This window comes from Pollachius pollachius, assembly GCF_949987615.1.
Source record: "Pollachius pollachius genome assembly, chromosome: 6".
Lineage (NCBI taxonomy): Eukaryota > Metazoa > Chordata > Actinopteri > Gadiformes > Gadidae > Pollachius > Pollachius pollachius.
The window spans coordinates 8,454,832-8,478,175 of record NC_136939.1 but is presented as its reverse complement, the minus strand read 5'-3'; the positions used below and the strand labels follow the sequence as shown (position 1 = coordinate 8,478,175).

At 45.5% G+C, this 23,344-nt stretch overlaps 1 protein-coding gene across 2 annotated transcripts in view; it reads right to left on the bottom strand.

Moving 5' to 3' along the window:
• The window catches only part of ncor1 (nuclear receptor corepressor 1), a 57,365-nt gene that overhangs the window by 25,328 nt on the left and 8,693 nt on the right, over positions 1-23,344 (bottom strand). The window contains exons 7-19 of one of the 2 annotated variants that reach the window (XM_079738669.1): positions 22,324-22,380; positions 22,167-22,219; positions 21,259-21,325; positions 19,473-19,645; positions 19,123-19,213; positions 18,598-18,776; positions 18,374-18,428; positions 17,040-17,141; positions 7,459-7,589; positions 6,405-6,703; positions 4,270-4,335; positions 1,496-1,632; positions 1,289-1,382 (exon numbers count right to left, since the gene is read on the bottom strand). In XM_079738669.1, the coding sequence (XP_079594795.1) occupies positions 1,289-1,382; positions 1,496-1,632; positions 4,270-4,335; positions 6,405-6,703; positions 7,459-7,589; positions 17,040-17,141; positions 18,374-18,428; positions 18,598-18,776; positions 19,123-19,213; positions 19,473-19,645; positions 21,259-21,325; positions 22,167-22,219; positions 22,324-22,380 (1,504 nt within the window). Of the gene's footprint in view, positions 1-1,288; positions 1,383-1,495; positions 1,633-4,269; positions 4,336-6,404; positions 6,704-7,458; positions 7,590-13,388; positions 13,627-17,039; positions 17,142-18,373; positions 18,429-18,597; positions 18,777-19,122; positions 19,214-19,472; positions 19,646-21,258; positions 21,326-22,166; positions 22,220-22,323; positions 22,381-23,344 lie in introns of those variants that run through there. The other variant, XM_079738670.1, reaches the window with a different exon arrangement.

Here is a 23,344-nt window from a genome sequence, read left to right as displayed (position 1 = left end):
TGAAAATTTCCTGTTGGATGTTGGATAATTAACCTGTAGTCCATGGACATAAACTACAAATTGTAGTTTCTAAAGTAACTTGTCGGTGTCAATAGCCAGCCCACGACCACTACAGCCTACATGTATTAACACATTGTCTCAGCAAGCAGAACCGACGCATTATATACAATCAAATATATAGATCCCAGAGAAGAACGAATGCCGATATGCTGAGGATGACAACAAAATGGTGTCCAAAACAACAAAACCACAACAACAAAAAAGTGATCCAGGACGCTCAAATAGAGAAGTTTGACCGTGTATAACCGCTTTGATTCCTTCCAGACACGGCAGTGAGTATGCACTGCAGCACCAGTGAGGCGGACTACGGACGCATTCCAAACAGCAAGCCTTCTTCAAAGTCTTCAAAGCAGAAGACTGTTACGCAACAATGGGGCCCCTCCGGCGCTTAGGAAGACTTCATAACTTTAGATTTCACCGCACATGATTTTCCCACATTGCACACACTTTACAGCGCAAACGTTTTTTCCCTGCCTTATAAAACTGGAGGAGGATGGAGGAGGATATAAAAAGGCTCCGGTTCTTATTTTTTTTATGTAACCGCCCTTTGGCTCGTGACTTGTGACCATGCATGAGGCGTCACGGTCTTACTGCCAACTCGACCCTAGACCGGGACACCTGAGAGCACAGCAGGCTACGGGGGTCGTACAAACACCACATGCAGTGAGTGTGTGTGCCCGTGTGCATGCATGAATGCGTGTATGTATGTATTAATGTACTGTATGTATGTGTGCGTGTATGCATGTATTTTTCTACTGTATGTGTACATGCCTGTACCTGCATGCGTGCATGTATGTTATGGCTGGGCGATTAATCTAATTTCGATCTCGATTTCAGCGTCAAACGATCACAAAACTAATATAATCGATTTTTCGTTTTTTTTTTTTTTTTGTTATAGAACAGCCAGATGCATATCTGTAAATTATTTTAGATTTGAACATTTTCTTTTTAACCATTTTGTGTTTTTTTTTTTAAGGCTAAATTTCAAAGTTCTCAGTTACAAAGGGTTTTGGGGAGAGACATGCTGAATAAATACATCATGTTTTCAAACTCAAAAATAACCGTTTGAATAATTGTGATTTCAATATTGACCAAAATAATCGTGATTATGATTTTCTTTCCATAATCGACCAGCCCTAATGTATGTACTGTATATATGCATGTTTGTATGTGCGTGCGTGCGCTAGAGTGTGTGTGAGATGTGCAATCGTCCCATCCCCCCTCTGACCATCGCTGTCGTCCTGGTTGTCCTCGTCATCGTCGGCCGACGCCGTGGCCAGGCCTTCGCCTTGGGACATGTCAGCCCTCGCCCGCCGCGTGTCCTGAGGGCAGAGGGAAACACGGCCGTTATCACGGAGCCCATCATAGAATACCCATGATGCCTTTGCCCTCATGTTTATGGTAGGGGTGGGGGGGGGGGGCTGTGGTTACATACTTGTTTATGCTGCTGGAGTAGGTTGTCGAGGTTGTGTCGCCGCTTGTAGTTGAAGTAGAAGTTCTTGCACTGCGCTTCGCTTTTGGTGCCCACCATTTTCGCTATGGCTGTCCAGTTACGTCCGTGCTCCACCAAACCTTGAGGTGAGAAGAACGAGAGGACCGGGCGACTTAAGCACGGACTGCCAGCAAACGCCGGTCAATACACTTGTGTGTCGGGTCCCAAGAGGAGCAGATCAGTCAGATCTGCCCTCAGTTGGAGGGTGGCGACGGAACATAGCTTTTCAAATAAAAGTGAGAGTTTGTTGTGGTGGCTAGGGTGAACGTTCAAAACCAAAGCTGGCTGTCAATCCCAGCGCTATCATTTACAGTCGAGAATAGAGCAATTTCATTTGATACATATATACTTCTGTTAATACTTGTCGGTTTAACTACAGTGCCGGCATGCGTCCCAACGTAATAGAGCCGTATAACAGATGTAAGCACAAATATGTTTGCGAGCACAAATATACGAAAAATACAAACATTGAATAATTTTACAATATTTGGTCTTTATCGTGAAAATGCAGGCCTTCAAATAAATGGACTCCAATTTAGCTAAGAGAGTGAAATATGAGTTTTTTTCAACTCGGCATTCAGAGCTCCATAAACCCTTTCTCCCACAGGAAACGTTGGCCCGAACGATGGGACCTCTCAAGATGCCTACAGGAAAACCCTAAGAATCCAAGCTTACAATGAGATCAGATTGAAAGCGGGCCAAGGAGTCACTTAACACTGAACAACTCCCAGACTACCTCCAATAATAGGGCAACCTCCCACACAACTCCTGCAACCCTGCTGACCCCTCTCCTTCCCCTTCCTGCCTGGCATCGCTTATTAGAGTGGACATGGCTGGCATTTAACCCAGTACCCGCGACATAGGTGAGCTCAAAGCCTAATTAGTGCTCCTGCCAAAGTAGCCAGAGCAATGGGGCATTGTGACTCCCGTCCTGTTTCCCAGTCCCTTCAATAGAACAAAAGTCACCATTCAAACAGGATAGATAAGGCACCATGTTGATTATTGTTGGGGCGTTTATCACTGAAAAGGAACTGCCAATGAGTTTGTGTCTACTAGTCAAACTTGTTGTTTGTCCTTCCACCCATCACCGATAATGTTCATAGAATTTATACACTCTTAATATACTCCGCCTACTCGTGCGAAGTACACAACTGTAGACAACCTATTAACCACCTTTTATGGTACGCTGTCCATGGCAAGGTCCGATCGAGTTCGAACCCCCCGGCTGGGCACTGCTGACGCCAGGTTAAAAGTTGGCACCAAAGACTCAAGGTTTTCTTTTCCGTTTCTTTTTTTCAATGAGGTCAGGCTAGACGATTCCCTGGAAATGGCTGTGGGACGGGTGATTTCATAAGGCGTTTACTCTATTGGGAAAGTTTCCTCACTTCTGTGAATGATTTTATTTGAGTTTCATCATCCTTTTGGCTCACAAGTAGCAGATATAACGCACTTCATGGACTGCTGACTGACGGTTGTATAATAAAATAGTAGTAAATAACAAATCTCGTGGGCGGGGGGACTTAATCTAATAAAGATAAATAATTGGCTGACCTGACAGATCAAATGACCCTATCGGTTATGGACTTGATAGCACAGCTAAACCAATAGAATCTATGTTCGATAGCTGACATCCAAAATAGCACAATAGAGACATTATTCTCTTTTCAAAAGGCCCTTGCCCGGGACAACCAGGTAAGGCTCACACATCCAAAACTAAATTTCATCAAATCGATCTTTATCCTTGCTCTGTCTAAAACAAAGATCATCAGTCAAAAACGAATAATCAACCCCAAACACCAAATTACTCAAACAAGTTTCTAAATGTCAGTGAAGCTCAGTTCATCGGTCAAAAACTTGCTGTGCAGTCATACCTCATTTATCTCCCACATTGCATACAGTTACCAAGACAGAACTTCTTATGAATAGCGTCAAACATTCACATGAACAGTGGGCAGAGAGAATCATTTTGAACTCACAACCCCAGTGACTTTGAAAAATGATTTTCAGCTTCTCATTCACACAGAGGGGAGACATTTCCCAGATTCAGTTCTGCCATGCCAGGAACAAAATCATAAAAATCAATCGCCTCCCTTCAATAAGTGGAAGAGCAAAATCATCCCAAAGCTTGAGCCGTGAGTCGTCCTAATCAATCCTCATTTGTCTCACTGCATACGCTAACCTGTCCCGTGTCCTGTCGCACCTCATGGGGACCTTAATCAGGGCGGCTCTCACTAGGGGTCAACAAGGCCTTGGACGCCGCACCTCCAGAGCCACGGAGGCAGCTTGCCAAGGGAAATTTGCAGGAGCGCGGCCCCACCGGCCAGGAAAGGTTCAGCGAGGAGGAGAGAACATCGAAGGAAATGCCTTCAGCGAGTGATGACATTTTTTTTTTGAATGCCCAACAAGACTGTGCGATTGTAAATAATAGATAGCGATCTTTAGAGGCGGTCATGCTCTTCTGCATCACGGTGGGCCTCAACAGAGCGCTTGAGAAGAACATAGACGCTAAACAAATCAACCCTAAGTCTCCCCTCTGATGTGGTTGCCTGAATCGCATATATCCAACAGTCAGCACACCAGCCGATTTAAGCACATTGTATAAGAGTGGGAGTGTGTGTGTGTGCGTGTGTGGGAGGGGGGAGAAGAGACATGACAAAAAGCCAGACGATCGGAAGAGAAGAAAAAAGGGAAAAGGAGACGGAAAGTCCAACACTTACCTTTTTTGGCGACCTCCATCTCCTCCTCGGTCCAGCGAGAAGTTTCTCCAGTTTCAACGGTGCCAGCTAAATCACAGACAGACGAGAGAGAGCACCATCAGTACTCACAGGGGAAAGAGAGTGAGAGAGCAGTAGAGAGAAAGGGGGCCAGAGAGAGAGTAAGAGAGCGAGAGAGGGAGCTTGCACCAATCTGCTCTTCGGTCGTCTCGTTCTCATGGCCACTAATCTATTAATCTGTTTACATTCAGGGGCTGCCGAGACCTGCGCCCTTGCTCGCTCACTCACACGCTCTTTCTCTCCCTCTCCCTCTCTCTGCTCTCCTCCCTTTCTCACATGGTCTCACATTCTCCGGCTCCCTCTCTCTCTCTCTCTCTCTCTCTCTTTCTCTCTCCCCCCTCCCCCCTCCCGTCCAAATCTAATCCACAGTCTGTGGGAGGGCTCTGGTCAGCTGATCTAGCGCCAGACAGTAGAGGACGGAAAAGCACCGCCCTCTTTGGGAAATGGCCTTGGATGGAGACAAGCAGACAGATAGGACTGCTGGCCCGCCGACCCACTACCCCCAAACTCCCCGCTGTAACACTGCCCTACCACACACACACGCACACACACACACACACACTCAAACACAGGCAGGCAGGCATGCACACACACACATATGCATTACGCACACCATGCCTCTATCCGCTTGCATGAGCTTGGCTCCAATGACCCTAGCCTCAGCAAAACTCAGGGAGTAGATTAGCACAGTAGTGAGCGTGTCTGGTGGGGTTTGGGGGTTGCGTTGGAGATGACCCACTCCCTGCCATGGAACCCATTGAGATTATGCAAACATTGTGACGAATGTAGCCTCCCGTGCACCCATGACATTTAGGTGGGACTTCAACACCCTCCTCCCATGGTGAAAGCTGAGCAGATCCATTCCGGGGGTTATTTTGACTGCTCCTACCCAGGCTCCCCTTGCCAGAAGCGTCCGGGCGAGTCAAATAAATGTTTGACGGACCGGCCACCCCCCCCCCCCCCGACCGTAGCAGAAGTCACATGTTCTGGTAATCCTACACGCCACGTCCAGCCATGGCGAGGGCTAATTATTTCCAAGCGGACCTTTGAAGTGATACTGGTGCTGCAGACCACTTCTAAACTTACTATGAGTCACCCTACAATGAGTCAACCCCGGGTCCACACAACAACAACAACAACAACAACAACAACAACTGAAAGTAAAAACAGCTTGCGTCTGGTTAGTAAGCAGGCTTGTGTTTCGGGCACTGACCCAACATGGCCGGGCAGACAGAGCACAGCTCCTGCTTGTCCTCTGCACACACACACACACACACACCTACCTAGAATTGCAGCGGCCTGTGCCATTTCCCCCCCCCCCCCCCCCCCCCCCCACACACACACACACACACACACACACACACACCAGTCTCCTAGGCAGATTGCAAGTGACATCCCCCTAGGTAAGTGGCTGATGGCACCAGAAGGGGCTTCCAGGAGGTCAGGGATAAGGGGGCTTGGCTGAACACACAGGGTTTAGTTAATCAGGGTGCCCGGGGTCTTGTGTAAATCCACCAGCTGTCCTGACCGGTCACCCACCCACCCCCCCACATCCATGCGGACAGCAGAACGATTCAGAGAAACGAACCATGCCATTGCAAGAGTGACAACTCGAACTCAGTGTACCCTGAGTGTACCAGCGTCTCCGACAAAACCAGAGCAATGCCACAGGGGGGGAAGTAAGGGGGAGGAGCTGACTGGCACGCACGGACACGTGAAGAGGCTCACGTGCACGAGGGAGAGCCCAGATAACAGCTTCGGCTTGAAGAGGGGGAAGGCATTGCCATGGCCGGGCGAGACAAGACATGCGTCACAACAACATATTGGACAGTGCCACACATTCCAGCTTTGAAAAGACTGAATCGAATATAGAATGTCCACCCAGTGACACACTGGCCTCCGTGCATTTAAAACGCTACAGTCAGCATGTAAAGCCGTTTTACACGGACTCACACACACGCACAAGCACAGTCACACACACACAAACTGAAAGCAGCGGTGGCCCAGGCCACTTCCAACCCATTCAAGCCAGACATTTTTCAGAGGGATAGCGTCGTTAACGTAGCGCAACGACTTACCTTTGTTGGCTTCCATAGCGGCCAGTGGTGTTTGGGGCTTGGGGGGCTCCTTGCCGCTCTTCTGGGCTGGCTCCACCTTGGAGGCCTGCGGGGGCTCGGGGGGCCCGGGCTCGGCGGCGGAGGAGGAGGAGGGAGGCGAGGGCTCCTCGGCGGCGGCCTCGTTGGCCATGGAGCGGGTGGTGATCCGTCCCTTGCGGCGGCCCTGGCTGTTGGCCGTCTTCCTGCCGCGCGGCGTGCTCTGCTCCTTGCCGTCCTCGTCCTCCCCGCCGTCGCACTTGTCTTTGTCCTTACCGATGTCCCTGGGGGGCGGGGCGGGGGGGGGGGAATGTTTAGTGTAAGAATAAGAGGAGGCTTTAACCTCGGGAATGAAAGCGCACTTAAGTAGGCTCACTTAAAGCGAAATAAACTAAAAGTTTTCTGTCTATAGAATTTTCATGTTGTGTGGTTGCTGGCCCTCGTTTTAAATAAGATACTATTTGGAAACACATCGGAAATCTTTGGAAAGTAGTAGAAAGTGTAATCCCCTGCCAGGAGCAGGTGCTAGGGTACTGTAACTCCGTAAGTGAATGGAAGTGGCTTAGGGAAAGCAAATGCTAACCCAGCAAACTAACCTTATGGAGGAACAATGATTCATTCGGAATCAAAACAACTTGTCCTTATCTGGGTGAGACAGGCAAACGCCAATTGAAAGACATCTCTGCCCGATGCATAAGCAAAGAGTCTAACCCAACCCCTTGATTCATGATGCAACAGGAGAAAGTGAGGGATCTTGCATTCAAGGACCTTCCAGTTAAAAAAAAAGTTACCGTAGCGGTTCAAAACGGCCAGAGATTCTCCCTAAGGCATATTTTTCTGAATCTAAATGGAAGACCGTTGAGTCCCCACAATGAGCATCCAGAGCGCCAGTTGCCTTAAATGGAGGCTCAAATGAAGTCCATCCCATTGGTAGTGGAGCCAAGAGAGGGTGAGTCCGAGTCGACAGCCTAACTGTAGAGCAGCAGCTGGACCATGGCCGGCCCGAAGCCTGCACCCTCAAACCCAGGTCCCATCTCACCTGGATTCCTCCTTCTCATCTTTTTCTTCCTCGTCTTTCTTCTCCTCGTCCTCTTTCTTCTCTGCCTTTTCGGATTTGTCCTCTTCGGCTTTCTCTTCTACCTTGTCTTCTTGCGCGGGACGTGTGATTTGCTGTGAACAAAGAGCCCAGTTAGTCATTCATTTCGCTCTTTGTCAACTGAAATCCTGATTGTTCTTTTTTTAATAAAAAAACAAACATAAGTTCTTCACACAGATGATCAAAGGCCTTTCCGACGGAAAGCCATTTCTGTATCGACGACTACAATGCAGAAATGACAAGTGACAAGTGAGATATTAATCTATTGGTCTTCCCCATTCACACAAACTATCGTGGAAGTGGCAGACAACATAAAGCTCAGCCACTCTTTATTGCATCTCCAGCCCCACCAGGCTGCACACAATTCTCATAAACTAGCACGACAAGATAAGAAGGCGAAAGGCCAGGGGGGGGGGGGGGGGGGGGGGGGGGGGGGTGATATGGCTAGCGTGACCGTGTTACAGGTTCACCTGCTCCTTCCATCAGCAGAAACATGAGGCACCGAAACATTGGAATGACTGCAACACAGATAGCGTCCTCTGGATCAGTGCCAGGTAAAAGCCTGATGCCAATCAAAGAAAAATAAAGGATCACAGCCACAAAGCAATCAGGCCTCCATTCCATCCTCATGGAGCAGAGGAGAGGGCAACGTTCCTTATCATTGATTCTGACACACACACACACGCACACACACACACACGTTAGTGTTCCATGAAAGTGCTGGAACAAGTCAGACTATGCCAAGCCATGCTGGTACCAGATGGGGCCAAGGAATGTGCTTAACTCAGTGGTGGGAGCAGAAAAAAGACACGCAGGCAGACAGGAGGACAGAGATATAATTAAAACAGAAAGAGGCAAAAAAAAATAAAACAGAGGTCGAGGCTGTCTAGGGTTAGGGACGTTTATTCCCCACCAACGTGGCTCGGCGTAAAGTCACCAGCATGGCTCTTAAGTGTCAGTCCACACTCTCTCTCTCAACGCGCAATCGTCCTGTTTCTATCTTCCTTTGCATGACCTGGCAGTTTTATTACAAAGCAGTGTCTGAGAGATGTAAAGAATGCCAGGAGCATTTTGGACTAGTCAGTCCTCAGTAGCCGTCTACTGGCTGTGCCTACTTTTAGTCCTGTGTCACCCGAGTGCCCCAGTGCTCGCCACAGTGAGTGCCGGGCACGGTCATACGCCAGTAAAGAGCCACCAACTTTCCCCTTCCTCCACAGCTGCTTTGGCTTCAGGGGATGCAGCTGTAGGTCAGCTGAAATTATGCCGTCCTGTTGGAATATCTGCTCCATAAGCGTTGATCGACATGGATGGATGAATATATAAAAAGGAGAAATACATAATGCACAAATGCTAATGTGCAATTCTTTACCAGTTTTTTACCGGTATTTTAAACTGACGGGTCCTGATGATATTGGACACAATCAGGGCAATGAGGAACACTACCAACTACCCCACTACCAACACTACCCAAGCAGCAGTTTTCCTGAACAAAGTTCCCCTTATCTCGTCCTTCCCCATAGCCACCACCGTCTCAACCCCTGGCCTCTCCACTGAGATGCTTTCTTGAGTTTTCTCTTGATTTTAATTTAGATTAAGCACATTCCTGATATGGCGCAAATATTTAGAGAGCTTACGTTTCCCCCGGATCCTCAGCCGATTCACAAGAACTAGCCATGGGCCACTTGAGGTATTTTCTCTTTAAAGAAACAAATATAGCTGGATGTGTAAACCTTGTGCATTACCTAAACCTAAATGTTTGGGTAAAAAGCTTGATAAATTGTAAAAGTCAAGAATCTGCTGTATCTGTTGGCAGCAACCGTACATAAGCCAAAACAGAAAAAATGATATGTTTTAACGCTGATTAGAGATACCATATGCAACACTGATACCAAGCGTATAAAATTGGTAATGTAATCCAAATTCACAACATTGGAGAGAGTTGTCACCGCCCGCCCGGCCCCCTCCCCCCCTCTGCCTCCGGCCAAGACACGAAGCTTGCATGGGTTGCCAGGTTGTGGACCCTGAAATAACGCGAGTGCATGAAGAGCAGAGTGCAACAGAATATTCTGAGACAGGCGCAATTATTATATTTTAACAATGAAAAGTTGTCCCACACTTTTCCTACACTGTTAGTTAATCGGTATTAGTTTGCATTATATATATATATATATATATATATATATATATATATATATATATATATATACATATATATATATACACACACACATATATACATATATACATATATATATACATATCCACATATATATATCCACATATATATATACACATACATACATACATACATACATACATACATACATACATATATATATATACACATACATATACACACACACACACACACACACACACACACACACACACCAGCTCATGTGGCCTCCATCTTGGAATCCTTCTGCATTCTAAGCTGAATCTTTAAAATGCAACTCCAAGATGTTTTAGCCCGGCTCTGTTCATAGAGCATTTTCGAAAGAGGAAGAGTCTATTTAGGTACTAAAATGTATCACAATCTGAGTAAATCCAGTTCAGTTGCTTGCTTCCATGGCTGCAGCACACTGTGTTTGTGTGCCAATGTATTTCATGTCTGGCAACACAGGGCACATGGAGAATAGTGATTCATTACACACAGGCCAAAACTAACACAAATGTTCCGACCCGGAACGGAAATTGAAAAAAGGAGAACATACTGGCTGTGGGATTCTTGGTAAGCCAGTATTTCGACATGGCATGTTTCCTTAATTTCTCATGTCATATCATGGTGATTCTATGAATTACTACAGTACATTATACATAGTACATATAGCACCTTCAATTATTAAATGAGCAGAGCCTGCTCTGTATGAAAACCAGGCTAAAACTGCTGTAAATGCATCCATGTTATAATGACCTGCAACTGAGACAAGCGAGCAACTAGTAAATTGATGGACTTTGGGGCAGAACAATTTGGGCACTTTGCTAAATCACATTGCTAAATGAGTACATATTGATATTCAATGATTATCCAAATCTGAATGAAATCTGTAGAAACTGCTGTTAGGTTAGAAGAGTGAAGAACATTAATTCTTCATATAAATGAGGACCAGATGTTTAGGTGAGCGTGTAGCCTGTACTCGTAACCAAGGTGACGCTGAGAAGCGGGGACACATTAGGAGCTGCCTGCGGAGGGGTCTGAAGGTTTATGATAGGGATCGACCGATTATCGGCGCAGATATTCGGCATTTTGATGAATATCGGCATCAGCCTTGTTTTTTGATCCGACGGCCGATAAGAGATCAATTTAAAACTGGGTTATTTTGGCTCTGATGCAGCCGCGCCTCTCTGTCTGCTGTCCCTACGCTGTCTCCAGCATTGTCCCACCCACAGCACCATCTGATTGGTTACACGCTCTGGTTACACGCAGAGCCACGACGGGTAACAGCCAATCAGCAGTGAAAGCTGTGCATGCACAGTGCTGACACACACGGCGGAGAGGAGAAAAGGTTGGTTTGGTTTGGTTTCGAGGTAAGTTAAGGCAGCAGACTCACCCGAAATTGTAATAAACATCCCAGTCCTCTACAACTCACAACTACTAGTAACATTACTGTGAGCCCATTAACGTTATATAAACATAAGCGGCAGCTCTGCTCGCAGTCCGGCATCCAGGCATGCCTGTTAATCACTCGAAACAAGGTTTGTTGATAATATCAATATGGAAATAGTCTGTGATAGTAGAAGTCTCTGTGTGAGTGAGAGTAAAAACCTAATAAACTCAATTCAGTCCAGTTTTGTTGCAGGGAAGCACGTTAAGCGGTGGTTATACTCCTACAACTGCATAATGCGCTATCCAACTGCGTAACTACGGAGCCCCTCGAGCCCTTAGGCTTTAAGGTGAAGGCTGATTAGCTTTTAGCGTAACGTTAGCCCAGCGGTCCGCTTTCTCCTTCTCTGGCTCTAGACGCGCAGCAGACTTTAGCGAAACTCTACAACTCACGACTACTAACGTTACTGTGAGGCCCAATACATTATCAGCAGCTGTCTGTTCCTATGATAAACACTGATTATTAAAGTGAAGATGCTCCTGGCTATTTAGTGTTTTTTAACGGTTTAATCACTTGAAACAAGGTTGCTGATAATATTGATGGGAAATAGTCAGTGATAAAAGTAAGTAGTGTGTGTGTGTGAGAGAGAAAGAGAGAGAAAAATTCAGTTAGTTTTATTGCAGGGAAGCAAGATGAGGGGATGGCTAGAGAATAGTGTGTGTGTGTGTGTGTGTGTGTGTGTGTGTGTGTGTGTGTGTGTGTGTGTAAGCCACATGAGAAGCTGCAGAAAATGACAGCAAAGCACCGTCTGTCAGAGAGAAAACTGTCAGGCAATAATGGCTGTTTAACTAGGGAACTATTTATTTATTTAAATTTTCAGTTAACTTCATTAGAACACCCTGCACTTTTTGTTTTTGTTTGAACTTAAAAGAAAGATAAGTAAAAGATTAACATTTCAGTTCAGGAAAATTTTAGTGAGCCATTTATTTGTTTAAATTGTGTTATGTTGCAAATCTGATAAGCTGTTGTGTTTATTAAACATATGCTTAAAAGCATTTAAATGACGTTAAGTGTTGGAGTTTGTATTATTCAAAATTTTGACACCAATCTTTTCCCTTTTTCTGTAAATTAATATCGGCTCCAAATATCGGTTATCGGCCCCCTTGACTACTAATAATCGGTATCGGCCCGGAAAAAACCATAGCGGTCTATCTCTACTTTATGACACATGGACCACCAGAGTAATTTGTCTCTCTTCTTATAATGATGTCAGCGGAGATATACCAGAGAATTCACTGGACCCTGGAAGAGTCATCTTGCTCATAGCTGATATTAATACAATAAATCTTCCAGTTAAAAACTATTATAAGTTTACAACAACCTACAAGACACCCTTGTAACTTTTGAATGTGTAGCGACAACTCCCAGTCATCAGTCAGCATTTCAAACAACCATAGAGTTATTCTGGAGTAAACCTGAGCTTTCGTGCAAGAGGTTCAGCCCAACATAGATAGCTGCAAGATGATCTCAAGGCGAGTGGAAGTGTCAGAGCTGGCAGGCTGCCACACACCCTTCTTCCTTTGTACAGGGACAAGGAAATTTCAGCCAATCGGAGTAATCACTCATCGGACTTTAGCACTGGACATTAGCAATGGACATGATGACCTGCCATGCTGGAGTCAATTCAGTGATGCAGCACTTTTATCAGAACACATCTCCTCCTAACTGCTATGCCAGGATATGCCATGCAATAAAAAGCTACATCTATAGATCCCCACAGTGGTATTTGACATTTAAAGTGATTAAGAGTAATGATAGCCCTGTTGGCTTGAATATATATATCCTTCTTTGGTAATAGGATAGCTGGAGCTCCTGGATCAAGTTTTATCATATCCATATAATATAATAACCACGTGGGTTAGGTATTTGGATTTAATTAAAATGCAATTTATTACGATGCTTCGATAACACGAGTATACATGCATATTACCTTGAATGCTACAATATATAGGCCAAGGACTACATGTTGAGTAATAGGAGTGGGAGGGAGACGGCCAGAGACCGAGAGCACATGGGGGGGGCGGCGAGAGAGAGAGAAAGAGAGCGAAAGAGAGAAACAGAGAGAGAAATGTGGCAGAGAGAAATGTGGCAGAGAAAAAGAGACAGACAGGCAGACAGAGAGAGCAGAAGACAGAGCGCAACCCATTTTTTTTTTATCACAAACAAAAGTAAACAGTTACAACTGAACTAAGTGTACTCGTGGCAAAAACAACCATTAAAAAACGGAAAGAGAAAACTCGCCTCAACACCCTCGCTTCGCCGACGTACCTTTAAGCTCATTTGTTGCCGGTCACGAAAAAAAAGCATTTGGTTCGCAGCAGGCCACGGCTCTCTGGCACTGCAGATGCGGGCTTAGCCTCCGGTCGGGCCATGGCAGCGGCAGCGGGAGCGGCGGAGAGGCGCGAGTGCACCATGGTGGTGCTCCTTAGAAGGGCTGCCTGGCCACAACACCGCCGCACGGATTCCAGGAAAGCGTGTCATCGGGCCGCTTAAGCCGCCCAAAGAATTGTCCATCTCACATGCACGCACTAATCTACGCAGGGTCACCCAAGGTAATCCCTGCGAGCGCTCCTCTTTGATTGGCACTCACAGCAGCACAGTGAGTTTTTTGGGCCTGTCAGATGGCCCGGGTCGTACCACTAACGCGTAACTTGGAGGGGTGTCCTTTTTTCTATTTTTTTTAAGGAGCGAAAGATCTGAGAAGTTAACGAGGGAGGGAGAGAAAAAAACACAGCGATACTCAGCATATAGCTGCTGCCAATGCTGACTCTGTGGCTGTGGATTTTTTTCCTTTTTTGTATCCGACTCACTTTTTCTGGCTGCTCCTGTATTTCCCTGCCGTTAGATCTACCCACGCTATAAGCGCTCCTGCTCGCCCCAACTAGTTAACTTTAGCCACTTCAGAATAGTGAGCGGCGCAGTAGCAGTGAGTAATAGTTAATAAGTACAGGTTTGAACACTGCTACTCCTGCCCCCCGCCCATGATAATATAGAATGGGGCAATGTCCTCAAAGTGAACAAATACATTTCCTTTCCGATATCAACGCATAGCTTGGTCAACGTTTTCTAAAAAGCGGTGGAGCCGTTTGCCTGTCCAAGCTATAATTTAGATGGTCGCACTGTCTAAACGATCAACTCACCGCCCCCTATAATCTTTAATAACACAGCTTAGAAAAGCGGAACTGCAGCCTGACTCTCCGAAAGGAGCCGCTCTCGTTTCACACAGACACGGTCTAACAGGATGACGTCCCAGCTCCAGACTGCTGCTGTACGCCTCATGTGACCTGACCCATTTGCCTGACTGCATGCTCCATATCCAAATTCAATGTCCGTTACAGGAACCTGACATTAACAGGGAAGGGGAATGGAAGGGCCAGCCGTTCTGAGTAACTGGCCTGACTTTGTTTGAAATATGCAAGTTTTATCGTTTGACTACCCCTTTCCTAGGTTCACAAAATAATCTGGAAAATGGCTTCCGCTTGGGACAGGCAAAAACAGTAAGGTTTGAAAAAGAAGATAGGCAAATTTAGGGACATTCGCGTACATGTTTTAACAGATTTGTTAGCTCAAGTATATTGGCAGTTTTTCTGAAAACGACCGTGTGCAGAATATGTGTACTTGTTTCCAAGGCTGCAGGGTGTTAGTGTCAGATGGCTCACTTATCACATAAAGTTGATCTCCAATCATTGCTCGGAGGATTATCAACTCGCTGAACAATTTCCGGCTATTGGCCAGGTCCCAGTGGAACCAGATTTAGTCGAATTGAAACCATTTCATTGCTTATGGATGCCCCCAACCCTAGGCAACCACATTTCAGTCATGAGTCATTTTGATGGTGAAACATATAATTTGAATGCGGAGTAAAAAAAACAATTTAAATGAAAGCCAGATAACATTAGAAATGGATCCACGCGATACTAGTTGGTTTGTTTTCACAGATGCCAAAGGCCCCCGAAATAGACAAAGAACAGAAACTTTGTCAAAGCTGGGGAGCATCTTTGAAAGGCATAGGAAAATATACTGCTCTGCCATTAACGACAATAAAGTGAAACCCCATTTTGTGGAACCAAAGGGACGGATAAACACTTCTTGAAACGTTTTTAAAAACCACATTAGAGGGTGTATAAGAATTATGATGTGCTGAAGACCAGCACCTGCAGGCACATACAAAGAGCGATGGATAACAAAATCTAAAAAGATGACCACAGCAAAATCGGGCAATCCTGAACAAACATTTCTAAACTGTGGACCCGCGGCTGGCCCGTATACAATGTGAAGTTGTCTGCTGGGTCTTTAACAGAGGCTTGGAGGTGAACTGACTGAAGTATTTTCAGAATGGCGGCACATAATTTGCGCACATCAGCACTGTGTATACAGGTTAATACGAGAACATGGGTTTTATCTTTAGGGTTACTGATCTTTTTTATGACCGTTTCATCAGTTCATATCACAGCTACAAATTCTTTACGACAGTAAATGTATTAGTATATAATATTCTATATTATATTAGTATATAATATCAATATCAATATTATATATATTAATGTTATATTCTTTAAAACAACCTTTTAGACACAACCTCCACCATCATGTCCTCATAGAACATAAGACATTCCAATAAATGCAGAAAAACACGATCCACTCTGTATGGCATTACTAAGGTTCACGTTACCTAAATAACCTTCAAACAAGAAGACCACAACGGATATAGTCAAGAAAGAGTGCAAACAAAAGCCCAGAAGATAAACACTTTTATACAGCGAATGACGAACTTGATGTGGGCTGAAAAGCCAACCTGACCAATAGTCGTGTACTTGTTCTCTCCATCTCGCTCTCTCTCTGCTCTCCTCTTCCCTCCAGGCCAACAAAAACAATGGGGGAGCTCTATGCTAGGTCAACCAGGTAAATAAAGCCTGATTTATACCAAGGCCAGGTACTCTCCAACTGCCCTCTATAAATCTGCCAGGCAGCTCAGGTTATTTTATAATGACCCGGGTTCTTCAAACATCATGCTGGTGGAAAGCCCCTGCTTATCTGAGCGCTACGACTGGGCAGGGAGCTTTCCCCTCGATTAGCACTACTGAGATGAAGAGACGATGGAGGAGGAAGAGGAGGAGGAGGAGGAAGAGGAGGAGGAGGAGGGGGGGGGGAGGTACTTTAAATACCAGACAGAAAAAAGAAAACGTCTGTGGACACTGGAAGGCCTTTTCCTGTGCTACTTAGGTCAAGAGGTATTGATTAGACACAGATGTCTTGTTAGCCGTACATGCATGATAAATGAAGTGAAAACAGAGGACTCGAGAGCTGCACTCTGGAGGAACCACCGACGGGCCTTCCTCCCTCCCCATCCGCTTGACACTGAACCCTCCATGGGAAAGAACAGGGGTCGTGCCAAACGGGGGTTGGTTTAGCTGCTTCAACTGGTCCGAGTTTACCGCTCAAAACCATGAACTGAAGAATGAAGAGTTACCACGATTCAAACGTGAGCTTCGATCTTTTCAATGCGCGATGAGCATGAAACAGCGGACGGCTCGCCACCGTTAACACAACACGGTTCTACTCATGGTTCACTTTAAATGATGTTGTTGCCCTCCGGTCCAGTTAGGTCTGATCGGACCAGGGCCAACCATGTGTGTTTTCGAGACAGAGATCATGTAAAGTGGACACTTTACATGATCTCTCTCTACATGTTGGACCCACTCTGTGAGTGGGTCCAACATGTAGAGAGAGACCATGCATTAAAAACCCATTTGCCAGATATGGGTTTCAGGTATGAATGGTGAATGGAGAAAAGCATTGAGTGGATTCTTGAAAACCCGGCGGTACACAAAATTAAATATTACCCTTGAAAAAAGAAAAATCGAATTCAAAGAAAGAAAACGACAACATGCAAGGGGGGAAAAAAAGGGCCAACTTTACCTGGTTCCTCCCTCTTCGCCTGCCGTAGTTGCGTCTCACCAGAGTCTTGTAGTTGTGGTTCTTCTTGGTGAGGTAGTAGTAGAGGACACAGTCTGACACACACTGAAACAAGACAGGTAAAAGGTAAATGACTCAAGGACAATCAAATGAAACTCCATGTTAATCCATACACTGTGAGGGTTTTCAGCCCAACCAAATGGCTGATCAAGAGTTAAAACACGCAGACACTACAGGATGTTGAGTGAAAGTATGGAGGGACGAGTGAAAGTGCGACAACCCGCAGACCTGGTGGTGCAATGCGATAGAGCTCAAGAGCTCAAGGCCCATCTACCGATTGAGATAAGACGCAATCTCGCGTGAATTTCCGTTCCCAGGAAACGGAAATTCCCTCTGCCTGGTTTTGGTTCGTCCATTAATGAAATGACGCAAGATAACTGACCAATCCTCCTGCATCATGGCTTTGGTTGGCCTCAAACCCCAGTTGAACATTCCTTGACAGTGACCAAGAGACGTGCAGAGCGCTCTCCAGCACACCAATGTAAACACAACACAGGGGAAGAAGGATTGCGCTGCTATGTCAACAGTAGGTCTCCGGAGGGAGACCCCCCCCCAGGTTTACATAGCCGCGTCGTCGGCATGGTGTGCGTTAGAGACAGCAACGCAGATGACTGGGATTTACTTGTATTTGTTTCAAGTCATTCTGTAGATGCTTTATTCCAAAAAGATTTGTGACGCACGTGCCATTAATAAAATAAAGACTCTTGTTCGAGGACGCCTGGGGATGCTGAAGATCTAACCCAGTAACATTTGGCCGGGACCCAAATGGGAATCTTATACCATCCCGCCCACTAACCATAGCTACGCAAATGTTTACAGTATAGTAAAACACCGGCCCAGCTCGTCTAGCCGCCCAGGAAAAGGGGCCGTCTTTACACAGAGGCCTACCGTCACATGAATGACTTTTGATTCATTACGTTTCAAGCTGCACCTGTGTGTTTGACTCTGAACTCACTCTCAGTTTAACACTGCTCTGTGAGTAATCAGGGTGTAACACACGTCTGAGAATGCAAAAAACGACTGCTGTGACCTCACAGGTTCACATCCTTAAGAGGTTTGGACATGATTTGGTTGGCCAACTTATTGCACATTATGGATAACGATAATAATGAATGCTCGTTATTGGTTAGTGTAATAATCAATGATTTTTGACATAAATAACTTTTCTGTTGCAGAAATCAAAGAACAAAATCCTGCTGGATGGGTAACAAATGGTAGGATCACAATGCAGTTATGCATGCAGAGCATTTACATAACTTCCCATAAAAACTGCTCACCTTTCTCTCAAGGTAAGAAGCAATGAGGCCAAAGTTCTTGGGATGTTGCAGAAACCTTTATAAAAAAACAAACAAAGACGAGACATTGTGGTAGTTAGTAACTACATACAATACACATACACATACAAATACACACACACTTCAAGCTTCATAACAAAGCTTGAGTTGGTACAAGCAACACAACCCCGCCAAAGTGCCGACGCCACCTGAGGTCCTCCACTCACTTCTCCTTGAAGATCTCCTTCTCGTGCTCCGTCCAGACGTTCATGAAGCCCCGGGCTTTGTACACGATCATGGGGTCGTCCATGAGGCCGTTGAGGTTGATGAACCTCACCCGCCGCTGCTCCGTGTCGTACATCATGGGGGGTATGACGGACAGCTGCCTCATCTGCTTCTCGTTGTTCTGTTTTGGGACGGGGCGGGATGGGACGGGGGGGGGGGGGGGGGACACAAGCTTGGGGTCAGTGTGGGACTCATCAAGGAGTTGGGCGATTCATAGACTGTAAGGATTGGCGTCATCATATAGCGGATAGGGGGTAGAACCACAAGCCGAGAGGTACTGGGTTTGAATCCCATTGGCTGCACCCAACCCTGCAGGCCTCCTGGTGCAAGGAGCCTTAACCCTTTACCGGCTCCTTAATCACACGTAGCCAAGTTCAACGTGTGTGGCTTTGGAAAGCAGCGTACGCCAACTGACTAAACAGGTATTCAATGGAGAACAGGAAATATGACGTGTACTTCCGACCCACCTCCTGTTCAGAAAGGCCGTCGATGATTTCAGAGATCTCGTGCTCGCTCCTTGCTATGGTGGCAGATAGACCCGTTCCTCTCTGGCCAACCCTGAGGCAGAAACATGGAGGGCGTTAACAACAAACACAAAAGCTACTTCAGAAAAAGACACGTTTTTCTGAATGCTTGTCATCCATTCAAAAGCCACGACGCCGTTTCGTTTTGGTCCAACTTCTGCGTTTCTGACCAAATACACAGACCTGATAGAGGACAGTGACCTCTAGATAACCATGGATGACGGGCCAGTGACCTCCATGGGGGACCTGACCCGTGGCGTTCCAAACGGGGGGGGAGCCGCGGGGAGCTTTACCTCTGGAAGCGCTCCTGCTGCTCCCGCTGCTTGCGGATCTCGGGGAACTGCCTCTCGTAGTACTCGCGCGTCCGCGTCTCTTTGGCTTTCCGCCGCGGGTTGTTCTCCATCCGCTCCACCTTCTTCTCCCAGGCCTCCATCAGCTGGTCGTAGCGCTGGCAGATGTTCTGCTCCTGCCAACGTGAACAACAAAGAGGAGCCATGTTGGGCCGTGGAGTGTTCGACCAGCGGAGTCACAATGCAGAGGTCTGGTGGGATTGCATTGTATTCAGATAGTGGGGTAGTTTGGTAGCTAGGTTGTTCCGAAGGTTGTGGGTTTGATCCCCGATGCGTGGCCGGAGGAGGACAGCAAGATGCCTTATATCTACCCCAGTGTTTCCCACAGCACTTTACAGCTGCCTAAGCAACAAACGCATGCTGCCTTGACTATGACGTCAAAAAAAATATATATACATTTAATAAAATAACCCTAACCCTAAATATTATACAAAAGTATAAAATAATCTAAACTTCATTCGCTCTCTGTGTATAGATCAGGCTGCAGGGCAACCGTCTGACAACCTGCATGAAAATAAGCATAAATGGTCCACCTGTAAAAGAGTTCCATTAAATACACTCCAGAGGAAAAATCTAGCACCAAACTTAAGTCTTGCTGCAAAGAAAAACGACATTCTGACATGAAAAAATAAAAACAAATAATCCAAGCATCCGGAACGAGTTAAAATGTGGAGTGGAAAGAGTCCCATCATGGGAGAACAAAGCAGACTTGTTCCCTCTCTCTGTAGCAAGAGGCCAAACAATTCACCTTCCTATTGGCACATTGCCATGGACACTTCAGAGTCCAAAAGGTCTGTCTGACCCTGACAGCCAGAGAAGGGGAGGAGGAGTGGGATAGGGAGATGGAGAGGGAGAGAAAGGGAGGGAATGGGAGAAAGAGAGAAGGGGAGAAAGAGAAAAGGGGGAGAAGGGGAGAGAAAGAGAGAATGATAATAAAAGAGAAAGAGACAGACATAGACAGACAGACAGAGATTCCACCATGCCACAGCAATTTGCAATAAAGACGTAGAAAATAAGACATGGATTTATTAAGACTATATTTTATTGTCTTTATGTTTAAATTTCTAATAACAAAAGAGATGTTTGTCTCTGACTCTTATTAAAGTAAAGTTAATATAAACTTTTGTCGACAACTCAAATTATAGTAATTGAGTAATGTTTGATTGGTAATGCTTTCGCTCCTGATTTGCCACACTAAAGAGTACAGAAGGAGAAAGGAGAAATCGAAGAATATTTCATGAGGTTAATCGCGTAGCCTACACCACATAAAAATGTAAGTCTCATGAACTGGATTTAAATATAACCGCTTTGCACATGAGCTCAAGATATGGACCACACACAGATGTCAAGATGCATAGTCTAATTTGAGTAGTGTGTCAACACCCCGTATACTTAGAAATAAAAAATAAAAAATAAAAACTTTAACTGCCAATTCCACTAACAGTTGCAGACAAACAAATATTCCAGTCTGTTGTAAAAATTGCGTCCTTAAACCAATTCCGGTGAAACGACCACACTAGAATGAAGCGGCTACGCTACACCACTGTGATAAAACATGGTAAACATAATAAATTCCGAGACATGGTTTCAACGCTTCAGATTTTGGGGGCAACCCTCGCCCTCTTTGGGCCGGCGGTCACCGAGTAGGACGGGTGCACGGCTTTCGAAATAAATTCCTGGAAGCGCGTCCTTGCCACCCTTCCCTTTCCCCGGCCGCGGAGACACTTACCCTCTGTTTACGAGCATGGTTCCTCCGCTTGAAAAACAGAATCAGCTTCTTCCTCATTACTTGGTTACTGCAAGAGAATGGAATGTGTTCAGTTCAACGAAGGCATCGCAATTGCTGTGAGATGAGGCAACAGCTCCTGCAGTCTTGCTTATTTGTTTATTGTAGTGAATTGCAGAAGGAGAGTGATACAATAGGCTAGAAAAAAATGCATGAACGCATAGATATTCCAGAGAGTGCGTTGGACCATCAAGGTGTACCAACACAAGGACACCCCTGTGCTTTGTGTGTTTAAAACTGCAGTCAACAAGTCTGAGAACCTGGGCAGATAAGAACAATTCTTTGAATTTACTCGTTTAATCCTTTTTTCCAACATAGGGGAGACATTTTCTCTTTTTATATTTACAGAAGAAGAAGAAGAAAAAAAAGAGAAAAGATGTGCCGGTTCATTGTTTGTTTACACAGAGGCTGGGCACAAAATACTGGGAACCATTTTGTTTGCACACGATGGTGACCGTGAGGATAACACACTGCAGAGGGGCTGACCCTGGGAGCACGAGCCATCAGAGCCATCAGACCCACAGAGCGCTCTGGGACCCCCCCCTCCCCCATCCCCAGATACAAGCCTGGACCATATGAGCTGTTCTCATGCAGCTTGCTGATAAGGACTCTGACACTAGACTTCCTGGCCTTGGACACTCAAGACACGTGCGGCTCCGCCCCCTTTCAGAACACTTTTTTCCTTCCTTACATTACGCTGCGGTCCTGGCCATCAGCCGGGAACAAGGGAGGTAGATCGTCCTCCTTTAGCAGAAACTAGTTATGGGTCATGCATAGAACATGCTCTTCACCACTGTTAAGCACTGGCGTCGCGAGATGAGGGGGGGTATGAAGCAGAAGTTGATACTCACGTCTTGATGTTGTCATGGTACACTTTTGTATCCGACGGCTGATTGTATAAGGGCTAAAAAAAGACAACAATAAGAACAAACACAGGAAGTTGGTGAGGTGTGAATCATCAGCGCCATGGAAGATAAACAATGAGGGCTTTTCTGCTGAATCACCTACCAGCTCAACCTTCTGGCCAAGACCCTCAAATACTTTATGGGCCTCCTCTGCTTTTTTCTGTGAAAAGAGAAGACAAGGATGAATAACTAATAATTTAATCAATTTAATGTTTTATTTTAGCAATAAGAGAGGACAGAACACAAAAGAAGCATTGCCTCAAGTGACTATTGCTTTTATAAAAACGTTACTATTGACTCCCTTGTAAGATTTCACAAATGAAAAAAGCAACATCATTTTTATATTTTTATGGAAAGCAAATCATGATTCTTCCACCAAGCAACCAAGTTCCTCAATATAGAAAAATGGTTGCCTAGCAACACAGGCTGGCATATGGCGGCACATTAATGCCAAAAAAGTATTATTATGCAGTCATAGGTCTGTGTTACAACAGCTTCGAGCCGATCAGAATCAAGGAACTTAAATATCTGTTTTATAACTTTCATTAAATCACCCTCTCTTATGTGTCATCTCTGAGCTCATAGGTCATTTGACACAAACTCGCTACTGGAATCCAAAAACCACAAAGTATGATTTATTATATATTTTAATAGGGAACAATATACCAAAGATTACCAACAAAAGGGAGAGGTCTCTAAAAGGCAACGTTTTTAACATGTTTTGTCATAACAACCAGGAGTGACTTGTGCTAAACACTAACGTTGTGCTGCACTTGTAGTTCTCGTGTTGTGATCAGGAATGTCAAAAGAGAACCATTATCTCCCTGAAGACCAAAAAGGGAGTGGTTGTCAAAATCCAGCTGTGAACAGGAAAAGTTATTTTCCTTGACTTGTTTTTCCCCCCCCACTTTCTCATAGATCAGCAGAGCATGGGTTCCTTAAAAAGATAAAACCCTTTTTAGACCACTAAAGTACTGATATCTATGTAATTGCGCACACACACACACACACACACACACACACACACACACACACACACACACACACACACACACACACACACACACACACACACACACACACACACACACACAGTGAGTGAGTGAGTGAGTGAGACACCAATC